This window comes from Strigops habroptila, chromosome 1 (genome assembly GCF_004027225.2).
Source record: "Strigops habroptila isolate Jane chromosome 1, bStrHab1.2.pri, whole genome shotgun sequence".
NCBI classification, from domain to species: domain Eukaryota; kingdom Metazoa; phylum Chordata; class Aves; order Psittaciformes; family Psittacidae; genus Strigops; species Strigops habroptila.
In genome coordinates this window covers 4225066-4238763 of record NC_044277.2, presented here as the reverse complement: position 1 = coordinate 4238763, position 13698 = coordinate 4225066, and the positions used below count along the sequence as shown (strand labels likewise).

At 44.7% G+C, this 13698-nt stretch overlaps 1 protein-coding gene across 18 annotated transcripts in view; it reads right to left on the bottom strand.

Annotated features, from left to right (window-relative positions):
• The window catches only part of PTK2 (protein tyrosine kinase 2), a 158604-nt gene that overhangs the window by 112033 nt on the left and 32873 nt on the right, over positions 1-13698 (bottom strand). For all 18 annotated transcript variants that reach the window (XR_003994032.1, XM_030503294.1, XM_030503569.1 and 15 more), the window contains one exon: positions 2112-2338. Coding sequence is in view for 17 of the 18 variants with exons in the window: in XM_030503569.1 (XP_030359429.1) it covers positions 2112-2338 (227 nt within the window). In the remaining variant the exon portion in view is untranslated. The remainder of the gene's footprint in view (positions 1-2111; positions 2339-13698) is intronic.

The window sequence follows — 13698 nt, the reverse complement described above, 5'->3', positions numbered from 1 at the left end:
AAGGGTTTACTGTTTCTAGAATAAATGTCAGGACACGGTAATACATCAGTGCTGGATCTCTAGTACAGAGTACCTGCACATTCAACACTCACTGCCCCAGTTTAACAAAGTAAAGAACCATATTTATTAAAAGAACAAAGTTTAAAAGCAACCCATCACATTCTTCTCTATCAGGAAAGGAGAACAATACCAAAATTCCACTACTTTTAGAAAACAACAATCCCATTAAATGTGCATATAAGAAAGCTAAACATTAAGGCAAGTCCCCAGTAACTGGTACTTTCCTGTTCTTTTGCTCCTGCTTTTATGAAAAGATATGACACATTTTTGCTTGAAACAAGGATTTGTAACGCTGCAACTTGAACTCAGCACTGAATTTCTTACAGGGAGTGGAAGTTTTGGATCCCTAACGCCCATAACCACAGGTATTTCTGAGCTGGAGGAACCAGAGATGTAATCTCTGCTTTTGTTTTTCATGTTTCTATGTACTTCTCTGGAAAGATAACCTGGATTTCAGGTACCACGTAAAGATCCATTGACATCCATCCATAATAGAGGCGTGCGAGGTTAAAGTCACACTGAGACACAGTTTTCTTCCCTTGTACCAAGTCATACACTTTATGAAACCAATCAATCACATTAGCTATCTCAAACCACTAATCTTGTCAGCAAAGATGTTGGAAGTGGCATCCAAAAACCCCTATTCCATGTAAAAATAAGCTTATGCTATTGATGACACTGATTCTTCTCATTGTACCTCTGTTCTGTCTGCTCACCAAGTTCCTAAACACAGATCTGAGCTTATTAAACTGACAAGAGAGAGCTTTTCTTATCAGCACCAGTGAAAATCCTTGAATTTCAAAGGTCTGTGATCAGGGTCACAAGATCTCCTTGTGAGGAATGCTGTTTGGTGCTTTCATACGCAGCCATGCTAGAAAATAAACAAGAGGATGAGAAAACATTCAAAACCTCAGTCTTTTTCACTTGGTTTTCTCTTGCACGAAGGAAATAGTGGGCAGAAGGAGACAACAGGTCTCCCTAACTCCTGACAACTCCCTTCAGCACATTGGAACCGTGTCTTTGCAGTAGAATTTGAAGCACATGCAGAGAATACAAACGTTGGAAGGAATGAGCAGATGGGAACCTGCTTCTATAGTAAGAACCTCAGAGAAGAAAACAACCCTCCACACCACCTACCACCACGCAAGATTCTGCTCTTGGAGGATCATTAGAAACCAAACCACGAAGCTTTAAAAGCATTTGACATGTTAAACTGAGCTTCATTTCAGCTTAAATACCTCAACACCTCAAAAATTCAAGGAATAAACGTCATAAATGGTAAGCAAAGGTCTCAACGTTAGAATTATGCTTCAGAACAAACACTGGTTTTCGTGCACACATAACATCTCCACACACCTCTCAGATCACAGATACTTAAAGTTAATCTTAAAAATGCCCAACTTTGGTTTTTGCACAACTAACTGGAGGACAAACATGGTAAAAACAAGTAGCTGGTGACTGGGGGAGAGGGGAACAAAGGGACTTAGGGGGGGAAGAATGGACTCTTCAGTTCCATTTCCCCACAGCATGGGGGAACGAGTGTTCAAACAAGGCTATTTTGTAATGTACACATTACATTTAAACATTTTAAACACGTAAATATACACAACTACACTTGAATATGTAAATTACTTATTTAACATGAAAAGTGTCACTTAATGTCACTTTCATCCCAGTTCTCACTCCTCCCGTGAAGTGTCACACAAGCTTTTGGGGAGTATAAAGTGCCAAAAGCCAACTAACATCCATCAGCAGTGGTATTCAGACTGACAACCACCGTTGTAAATGTCAAGTTTCTATTGTGCAGAAGTGGGAAGAGTTCTCATTTAGGATAATACACAATCATACATGAGATTTTGTTTGTTCTCAAGGGAAGTTGGTACCACATAAAGCTTTTCCTGAAGTTACTCACACTATACAACAGGTAATTCTTTTAAAACGAACTGCAAAGCTTGTGGTTTTTTTGCTTCCAGCCTTTAACCTCCCATTTCTGGAGCATGAAGTTAACACTTCAGCTAAAGACGGCCTGAGAATGCCCAAACCAGACTTACTCGGACATCAGTAGCGTCTCCGTGCCGGATGATGCTGGCCCACGTCGTCGGTTCACTGCTGTTTTCAAAGTAGTGGAAAACCTTTAAGACTCGTTCCATGGACCCTGGGGAACGCTCCATCCCACTACTGAGATGAGTCTTTGCACTTGAACTTGGTGTATGATTCAAGTTGGGATCAAGGTAAGCGGCTGCCATGGTTTTGCTAGATGCTAGGTATCTGTCATATTCTGGGAAAGGGAAACAAGAAAGAGATTGGTTTTAGTTAGAGCTGAAGCTTACACTGATTCTTACAAAGCTTTTACCAGAAATCCATAAAGACTCATTTTTAAAGGAGATTTAGTTGCGTTTTTGGAGTCCACTCCTAAAATAGTTACACATCTACAAACATAAAAGCCTACCAGAGCGAGTGAACTTGAACACCAAAATCATTAACAAAAGTGGTACCTTTAGCAAGACTTCTTCCTTTAGCATCTCAATGACTTAACCCTGGCTGCTGCCAAAGCCTTCAAGACCAAATAGCACCTTCCAGTTTTAACAGGAGTTCCCATTCCTAAAATCTGCCAAGTCTGGTCTTGGAACAAGCCTCTAAAGATCAGTATAAGGAAACGCTGACAGCCCAGACTGGAGGCTCTCCACTAAGGAGCTGCACACCAGCACCAGGCTCTCCTGTCTAAGGCTAAGCCACTGCCACATCAACTTGTTTTGTGTTATTTTGGGAACCAAAAGCACCCAGAGATAGATTGATTATTCACCGAGGAACCATTACCACCACCACTGCCCATCCTCTCATCAACTACTGAATAAGTGGCTAAGTTTTATCCCCAACTAGCCCAGTTTCCAAGTGATTTCCAGTCTGGTAGCAAAGACATGGACCACGGGATGAGTCTGCATCTCTAAGAGAAAAAGCAAGCTGCCTCTTGGCTACTGCTGCAGATTAGTCAGCCACAAGCAGATGGTGTCTGAGAAATCAATGCAGCACAAGAGAAAAAGAGCAAACAAAACCTCCTCCCTCGCCTGCCACACTCAGCATCATTCCAGTCTGCTGGCTGGAAACAGCAAAGAACTGCAGGGCTTTGCTCCAGGCCTTGGACAAGTGCATGGAGCTTTCTGTACCTCCTCCTCCTCCTCCTCACAGCGAGCAGCCAGTGGGGAGGCAGTGCTGGAACTGTGGAGATGTTAAAAATAAACTAAACTTGCTCTTTTTGGCACACACGGTGCTCGGAACGCCTTGCTGGTTGTAAAGCTGGCCTGTGGAAGGGGCTGGAGGAGAGGGAGACTGCTTCAGGACTGCTGCTCAGAGCCTCAGCCTTCATTTACTTTACTTTGAGGCAGAAGAGAGCCTGATGCTTCCAGCTGAGCTCGTGTAATGCCTGGCTTCCACAGAGCTTCAGCCACCAACACGCCACCCTCCATGAAAACAGCTTCAGGAAGCTATCAGGAACAAAAGAAAGGTGATTTGGGTTTTAGGGTTGGCTTAGTTTTGTACCACAGCTGCCTGAAGTTGCCACAGATGTTAGACAAGCACAGAGGAGGAGAAGCAGAAGCAGGCTGTGGTCAGGGGCAGGAGGGAAGACGTCTCCACAACCAGTCATTACACCAGCTCACCACCCATGTCAAACCACGGCATGAGCTCAGCTAACAGGAATCTAGCACCACTAATATCGAGGCTTGAAATCTTCAGATTGAAGATAACAACATTTGCTAGAGGCTAAAACAGGACCCGAAGTCTAACACAAGGATCTCAAGAGTTTACCCAATTTAGACCTACAAGACAAAGAGGCAACAAACAGCCCATCTGAGCAGTATGTCTTGAAGAAATGGTTGGATTGCATCCAGGCAACAGGGCTGAGAGAAGTTAAAACAGGCAGCACTGGCTCAGACAAAAGGCCTCTGATGTCCTGCCCTCAGGGAAGATGGTAAGAGCAGGCCAAGGAGTCCCTTTCTCCCCAACATTATCCTAGTGCCTGATCCTTGAGGAACTTCTCCCATGTCCCACGTCCAGCTTAGCTTCACATCCCCGTTGCCTCTGCCTAAAAACTCAAGAAACCATTAAAGCTTTTTGTACTTTGCTTTATTGCTCTCTTTCCTGGCAATCAACACCAATGTTTTAAGCCAACCTTAGGCTCACATTAAAACCTTTCCTCCCATCCACCCTACACCAACAGATGCAGATCCCTCAGCAACGTTACTCTTGACTTATCCCCACCAAAAGGGCTTGCAAGCTGTTTTCATACAAACCTTGACTTGAAAGCTGAAGCAGGTATAAGAATCTCCCCTGTGGCAAAGTAACACTGAGAAGACATGACCGTACATGCTGCTCACTACAGGCTCCTCTCCTGTGTGGTTAAAATAGCCACAGGGCAAAGAGTTTCATCAGGACAAATTCGTGTAGATGGAGCCCTTCAATAGTGCAACTGCTGGAATGAAACGGCAGTTTCCAGGCTCACACATGGGTCACTTCGCTTCCGCCCTGTGTTCTTCCTCCTTCAGAACCCACCTTCCCTCAAGGTCATGAGTAAAAGCATTAAGCTTCAACCTTACCTATGTAAATGGCAGGAAGATATGCTACAAACCACACCAAGATGAGTAGCTATTTTGCTAAAGGAGAACTAAAAGGAAGCCTGCTTTAATATTAACTCACTGTACTCCATCCACTTAACTTGGGTGACACGGTTTAGTGCGAGGTGTCCCTGCCCATGGCAGGGGGTTGGAACTGGATCATCTTAAGGTCCTTTCCAACCCAAACCTTTCTATGATTATACACATTCATCAGGTTTTATTTGGCAGAAGAAGAATAGGCGGCAAAGCTGCAGGAAAATACCGAAACAAGCATTTAGATGTTTGACCACAGACTGAAATATGGCCAGTCTGCATCCCCTGGGAGCAGCAAACAGGAAAGTGATGAAAGACATCAGTTTCTCCATGCAAAAGTGCTCTTAGGCGGTGTAATTCCAATGCACAGGCAAAACACTATGAAAATTGTTTATATATTCATCACATTGAGGGGAACACGTGGAATGAAAAATCACAGTGACCATGCTGGGTACAGGCTATTGTCAGTTTTCACCAGGTTTTATGGGACAAAGGTTTTAAAAGGTAAAACCACCCCCGATGCAAAATCAGAAGAGCAGTTTTCCTTCAGGATTTGATCATCATTGGGTTCCTTACAGCTTCTTTTAAAAACCTCAATGCTTACTTTATGAGGTACCAAAAGAGCAATAAATTGCATAGCTCAAGGTACAGAAACACATGCTGTAGCTCTGGTTATTAACATTCCCATTAAAACCAGCCCCTGGGTTGGAGCTTGTAATGTGACTGTAAAACTCTGCCCTGGGCCAAAGCTTTGCAAACCAGAGCTGCTCTCCAGCCGGGAGAGTTAAACAACCAGCTTACAACATGTAGGTTCTTTTACAATGCAAAGATTCCATGGCCACGATGCTTATTTGGGCTCTTCTAAACTCAAACCAGCCTGGTTTGTAATCCTGCCCTTACAGAGCTCAGTTTAAAAGAGCACCTTTAGCCCTCTTGGTATTAAAGAGGCATGTAGTATGCTATTACGGAGCAGAAACAAACTACAAGCAACTAAAAGAAGGTAGATTTAGATTAGACATAAGTCAGGAGTCTTGTGCAGTATAAGGAAGCTAGATATTGGGGAGTTCTTCCCTGTGAGGGTGCTGAGGCGCTGGCACAGGGTGCCCAGAGAAGCTGTGGCTGCCCCATCCCTGGCAGTGTTCAAGGCCAGGTTGGACACAGGGGCTTGGAGCAACCTGCTCTAGTGGAAGGTGTCCCTGCCCGTGGCAGGGGTTGGAGCTGGATGAGCTTTAAGGTCCTTTACAACCCAAATCATTGCACAATTCTACCATGTAACGGAGCCTTCATTCTACTGTATTTTATTGGATGTTGTGGGGAAAAAGAGCTGGGGAACATCCAGATTAATGGTCTAATATAAGTGTGGTCAAACGTGTTTGCACGAGAAGCTGTGTGCCAGCCAGCCCTTTGAGCTTCCAAAAGCAAGGCCTATTGTTATCCCAATGCTCACGCTTCAGAAAGAACACCCTTTAGAAAACACACCCCTGCTTCTCAGTACTGCAAAGACTTATCCCAGCCTTGGGGGGAGAAGTGAAGCAAACCAATCCTGGCCTGGTGATACTTGCTGGGTCTCCTAAGATGCTGCAGTTGCTACTAGACTATGATGTGTGTTATCGTTCAGATGAAGTGGCAGAGTACTGGAGGTTCAGGAAGTGTCTGGGAGACAGTTAAATGAGATTAGAAGAGAAAGCTTTTCAGAAAACCCCAGAAACCAACAATAAAACAAATCCAACAACTCTGCACTTCTCAGATCAATGACAAGAAATCACTTTTTACCGTTTTTGAGCTGCTGTTTTCATACAGTTTGGTTTTCAATACCTGCCTTTCATTGCTTAGGTACCAGTTACATCAGGCAAGTAGGAAAGTGTAATACAAGTTCCTTTCTTTTCCCAAAAAGCACAAAATGACAACTAATTGAATCCTCCTTGAAGCCACTGTGACTCCTGCTGACACCTCTTCTGCGCGCTGCGTGTTCCCCATCATCAGGAGCGAAGGCAGGATTATGACTTTGAGCAGCACAATCAAAGTTCAAAGTCACATTTCACTACGAGCTCCGAGTACTTCAGAAACTAAATCGTTCCCACTAATGAGTCAGTCAGAAATCATAAAAAATATTTAAATCCATTAGGTAAAAATTGATTAATAAAGTGAGAGAAAAATTAAAGAAGTCTCAGAAGGGAAATCATTTCAATGCCAATGTATGAAGACAGGGGAAGTTCAGGTTAGATCTGAGGAAGAAGTTCTTTCCTGTGAGGGTGCTGAGGCGCTGGCACAGGGTGCCCAGAGAAGTGGTAAATGCTCCATCCCTGGCAGTGTTCAAGGCCAGGTTGGACAGAGCCTTGGGCGACATGGTCTAGTGTGAGGTGTCCCTGCCCATGGCAGGGGGTTGGAACTGCATGATCTTAAGGTCTTTTCCAACCCAAACCATTCTATGACTCTATCAGCAGCTGGATAATGCATTAAAACATAAACAGAACAGTTCCTCATAGTAGCATTGGCAGATGGTCAACACCACAGCCTTACCCAGCTCATTCCACATGGAACCAAGCTGTAATCCCTCACACTGTGCCTTCACCTTGTCCTTTGTAGATATGACATTTACTAACGTTGCTCAAGCTCCACATTCTGATCCCCATCTCAGGCTTGAAGGCATCGACATCCATGAGCTAAAGGTCACATTTCTGCAAAATAACTTAGTCCATCTCAAGTCAAAGCTATAAAAACCTGTGAGAATCTATAAAATCTATTAAAAACTAAAAGAATCTATAAAAAAAGACACTAAAAATTCAGAGCTCATTTCTTCTCTGGCCCTGGTGTAATAATTCTACAAGACTTCAAAATAGCTTAACCTAGTAATGCTATTAAAAAGAAGTAACAGCCTTCAGATTACACCTGCATCCTCGACGAACAAGGCTGCTTTAGTAGACTGAGCATAGAGTCATAGAATGGGTTGGCTTGGAAAGGACCTGAAAGATCATCCTGTTCCAACCTGTAAACCAGCTTCCCAGAGAAACATCTGGATGTTCTGGTGGACAACAAGCCAACCATGAGCCCCTGTAGCAAAGAAGGCCACCAGCTCCATCACCAATGCCAGCAGGTCAAGAAAGGTGATCCTGCCTTCATTCAGTACTGGTGAGGGGTATTGGGAACACTGTGACTTGGGCATAATGGAGACAGCCCAGCGAAGGAGCACAAAGACACTTTGGGGATTTGAGCATCTGTTATTCAAGAGGAGGATAAGAAAGCTGGAATGGTTTGGCCTCGGGAAGAGAAGGCTCAGGGGAACCTTACCAATGTGTTTAAATACCAGTTAAGGTGGAGCCAGACTGTTCCCTTTGATGCTCAGTGAGGCAACGGGCATAGAAGTGACAAAGGGGAATTCCCATTTAAATAGAAGAGAAAGGTTTGCACTGCACATGGGTTAGTGGTGGCCTTGGCAGCCCTGGAGCAAAGGTTGGACTTGATGATCTTAAAGGTCTTTTCCAAGCCAGGTGATTCTATGATTCTACACAGGGTGGGTGAACACCACAACAGGTTGCTCATAGAGGTTGTGGAGTCTCCATTCATGGAGATACTAAAACCTTCACTGGACACAGCTCTGACCAACCTGCTGTAGCTGACCCTGACCAAACGATCTCCTCCACAGGTCCACTCTAACCTCAGCAATTTAGTAATTAAGAATCAATTCTTATTTCACACTCTAAATTCCTCGGAATTATCCACAATCCATCTCACATCACATAGTAAACGTCTCATGAATTTCAAGCTCAATCCATTTTCACAGCTCGTATTAACTCCTGCTGCAGCTCACCTTGCAAATGTTAACTGACTATCTCAACCTCCCAGAAAGGAAGGATGTTAAGTACAACTTTAACTATGCTCCCCAGGACAAAGTTTGTATTTTCAGGAGCCTGTGTTAGAAGTCAGCACGTTGCTGACTTTTGATATGCCATCTCATATGGCATTCATCTCATATCATATTCATTTCATATGGCTTCAAACTGAAGGAGGGTAGACTGAAATGAGATGTAAGGAAGAGATTTTCTTCCTTACAATGAGAACACTGGCACAGGGTGCCCAGAGAAGCTGTGGCTGCCCCATCCCTGGCAGTGTTCAAGGCCAGGTTGGACACAAGGGCTTGGAGCAACCTGCTCTAGTGGAAGGTGTCCCTGCCCGTGGCAGGGGTTGGAGCTGGATGAGCTTTAAGGTCCCTTCCAACACTCAGTGATTCTATAATCTCCTTATATATTTATTTATCATAAGATCTGGTCCCAACACTTGCTGTTGGATATGACGTGTGTGACTCACTAAAATCCTTCTTGGCAGTACTTAAAAGACATGTTTCTTCTAAGGAAACAGCCACAGCATATGCAACTAGATGTTCCCGTGGCATGGGTGAGCCTGGTGGTGGCAACTGTCCCATTCCCAGAAGATGAGGCGAATGGAAGAGTGGGAAAAGCTCAAAGCAGCACTCCCAGCACACGTACATGCCACAGGACAGAAGCAGGGAGTGAGCTTGCTGTGCACAAGGTGTTTTGCATTCACCTGATGTTAACATCTTGTTACATATTTAAAGATGAGGATTTAAGGAGAAAAGCGTTAGGCTTGTGATTTCAAATTAGGGACAAACACTGAAAGAGAGGAGAAAGGGTATTTTTTTCCTATTATCATCACTTTTGCCTTCAGAAACGGTGAATAATTGCAGCTATTTCCATAAGTCGCATTGGGAAGTCCCTGTTTGTTTCTACTGAGTTTTTCTTGTTCTCTGTCTCTCAGCTAATGCTGATGCTCAAAAGCAGAAGATAAAAGCAGTGATCCTTTGTTCCACCATAGACATCTTTCAGCTGTATTCACTCTTCTTGGTAATATCTGCTATGGCTACATCCAAACATGCATTTATTTCTCCTGCTGCCTCTTCTCTGATCCCCTCCTGGCCACTGCTCTTGCCCTGCTCCCCCAGACATATATAAATGTATTTTTAAGTGCATTATTTGCAGTCAAAAGCATTGATCAAGGCCCCAGGTCAGTACAGAGCAACCTGGGCAGCCACATGAAATCCATTTCAAACTTGAGTTCTTAGTATCTATTTGAGCCTAAGTTGACACACCAAATACTTCACTGTATCAATGTGAAATGGAAGAGCAGTGGCAGTTCCTCGCAACACCTTTTTCCCCAGGGAATATTGCCTAAACAGAAGCTCTATGTCTCAATACAGAAATGTACAGTTTGTCTTTCTTTGCAGAGTTAAGCATTTTAGAAATACACTAGAAAAATCAACAGGAAAAAGATAAAGAGACCAAAGTCAAAACATGTTTAGCATGTTTTGCCAGCATGGGTAAATTTATATCAATTCCATCAATGTTTTCGGAGATGAAACATGAAGGAGGAATTCATAGAATCACAGAATGGTTTGGGTTGGAAAGGACCTTAAGATCATCCAGTTCCAACCCCCTGCCATGGGCAGGGACACCTCACACTAGACCATCTCACCCAAGGCTCTGTCCAACCTGGCCCTGAACACTGCCACGGATGGAGCATTCACAACTTCCTTGGGCAACCCATTCCAGTGCCTCAGCACCCTCACTGTAAAGAACTTCTGCCTTAGATCTAACCTAAACTTCCCCTGTTTGAATTCGATACCCCTTGTCCTATCACTCCAGTCCCTGATGAAGAGTCCCTCCCCAGCATCCTTATAGGCCCCCTTCAGACACTGGAAGCTGCCCTGAGGTCTCCACGCAGCTTCTCTTCTCCAGGCTGAACAGCCCCAACTCTCTCAGCCTGTCTTCATACAGGAGGTGCTCCAGCCCCTGAGCATCCTCGTGGCCTCCTCTGCGCTTGCTCCAACAGCTCCATGTCCTTCGTATGTTGGGGACCCCAGCACTGCACACAGTACTCCAAGTGGGGTCTCACAAGAGCAGAGCAGAGGGGCAGGATCACCTCCTTCGACCTGCTGGTCACGCTTCTTTTGATGCAGCCCAGGATACGGTTGGTTTCTGGGCTGCAAGCGCACACTGAAGCCGGCTCATGTTAAGCTTCTCATCAACCAACACCCCCAAGTCCTTCTCCTCAGGCTGCTCTGAATCTCTTCTCCGCCCAACCTGTAGCAGTGCCTGGGATTGCCCCAACCCAGCTGCAGGACCTTACACTTAATTAATTAATATATGTATTAACTAAACTAATTGAAACAAGAGCGTACTCCATGTACAGGCTGTCTTAAGGACCCGTACATTGCTGTTGCTCAGTGCTCCAGAAGCAGGAGCCTGGTGCTTGGGTAGCACCTTGGGATGAAGAGACAGGAGAGGTTCAGGGTACTGACAATCAGCTGAAGGGTTTGTGCTGCAAAGCAGCAGTTCAAAGGTACCAACGTGTAACCCCAGGATGCTGGGTTCTATCAAAAGGCATCACCAGCAGAGGTAAAGTCATTGTCCCACTCAGCACTTGTCAGGCCACAGCTGGAATACTGTGTCAGTTTTGGTCCCCACTATACAGGAAAGATGTGGACAGGGTGGAGAGGAGCCAGAGATGATCCAAGGCTTGGGAAGCCATTGAGGAAAGGCTGAGAGAGCTGGGACTGTTCAGCACAGAGAAGAGAAGGTTCAGGGCAGACCTTACCACCATGTTCAGTATTTAAAAGGTGGCTACAAAGCAGATGGAGACTCCCTTTTACAAGGAGTCACATGGAAAAGACAAGGGGTGATGAGCACAAGTTACTCCTGGGGAGATTCCAATTGGACACAAGAGGGAAATTTTTCCCAATGAGAACAATCAGCCATTGGAATAATCTCCCCAGGGAAGCGGTGATTTCCCAATGTTGGACACTTTCAGGATTCAGCTGGACAGGGTGCTGGGCCACCTACACTAGGTCATGCTTTGAGGTTGGACCAGATGATCCTTGAGGATCCTTCCAACCTGGGATCCTGTGATTCTATGGAGACGTCTTGCACTCTTGTCATCCTACAACACTCAACACAGTACCCATCCTTCTCAGTAACGATCCCACAGGATTAAGTCCCAACATACCTCACACACTCATTTTAACCCAATTTTATTGTACTATTGCATAACCTGTGCTATCAACAATTCCCTCTGGAGTTGGCACCAATTCCTATTTTTAATATTTAAATGTCTAATAGTGAGCAAACATCAGCTGTGTTGGGAATACAAGAAAATCAAGGTCTGTATATGCTTTAATTAGACTGAAGTATCCAGCTGGATACCCTGCTAAGTTCTCAACAGCGCTCTGAACCTGCTCCGTGGTCCCTTGGCACCACTGAAAGCCAAGCAAACACTCACCTCCCCTTCCACCTTCTGCTGCTCATCTTTTGCATTCCTCTAGCAAGTGGTAGAGAACTGGAGTGGTGCAAGTCTGACAGATGTGCAAGTTCTTCCTGTGAGGGTGCTGAGGCGCTGGCACAGGGTGCCCAGAGAAGCTGTGGCTGCCCCATCCCTGGCAGTGTTCAAGGCCAGGTTGGACACAGGGGCTTGGAGCACCCTGCTCTAGTGGAAGGTGTCCCTGCCCGTGGCAGGATGAGTTTAAGGTCCCTTCCAACCCAACCCATTCTATGGTTCTATGAAATAAAGAACTCAATTAAATGTCTTTATTTTGAAGCTTCACCACTGGTTGGCAGCAGCCCTTCCTGTGAACAGCAAAACAAGCAAGTGAAGCCATAGCAATTCAAGTAATCTTTTCTAACACTGAAATATTGCCCCATGGAAGCCTTACATAGCTCGAGCTCTTCCTCTCGGCATCTCTATAAGTAAATGGAAGCAGTGGGAATTTACTGTCTTGCTAGAATAGTAAAAACTAATTAGAATTAGTGAGAGTGCAAGTGTGGGGCTCAGATATCAAAACCCAGAAGTGCCTGAAACCAGAGGCAGCTAAAGAAAGCAGTGAGGAATTCTGGCTCTGCACTATCACAGCCTCACACGTTTAGGTTTGGCTATGGTTTCCCTGCCCATGGCAGGGGGTTGCAACTAGATGATCTCAAGGACCTTTGCAACCCAAACCATTCTGTGATTCTATGGGTTTGACTTTAAACCTGCCTTTCCTAGTTTTACATGACTGAATAGCATCTCAGCCCTGCACAACAGGATCCCACTGCACAACATCCCACTGTATAGGCCTTTCCACTTTAACTTCCCTTCATGCAGTTGAAACCAGAAGCAGACACCAGATAAAGGCACTCAAGTGCTGGAGAGGAACAGAGCAGGACAACAACCAGGTTGTTGCTGTGTTGCCTGACAATGACCTTGACAAAGCTCCATGACCTGTAAAGCTTTACTTAACTGTGCTCTGGCTCAAGTGTTTTCCGAAGTCAGTAATTACAGCTTCTGGTTTACAGGTAGAAATGAAGAATAAACTGATTCAAGTGCTTGAATGGAAGTTCAAAGTACACTGACCATAATAATTCTCCACATTACAAGCTTTTTGATACCACACTTCAGTGTATCTCTACATAAACACACTAAAAAAGTGACTTTCACAGGTGGGATTGCTGGAACTGACCATGTTCTATGTGTCTCCTCACATAAGATCTTGAACAATGTGATATTCCTTTGGATCCCCATAAGAATCAAAGCTCTTGGCTCCTCAAGACTCTATGCTCTGTTTGAGGACCCAAACACCAGCCACATGATTCTTCAGCAAAGCATTTGTTTCTCCTGAAGTCCCCATCTACTGCACCCAAAGACAGAAGAGAGAGCACAATCAGCCTTCTCAAACATGGAATTTGATTTAACCGTCAAGTGAAAGGTGTAATGCCTGGTAAGAAACCAGTTGGTGGCCTCCGGGGTGCATGTACTGACACACGAAACAGGGACAAGTCCAAACCTCAGCTAAGTATCATACTCTGGTTAAGTCAAGCTAGGAGAGATATACACTCCAGGGCCCATTTCAACAGCTTTATAGCTTTATTTAGAACACAAAATAAAACTGGACATAGCCTTAAAAAGGCAGTTTAAAACATGTAATCCACTCAAAACTTTACATCAGGGCCCT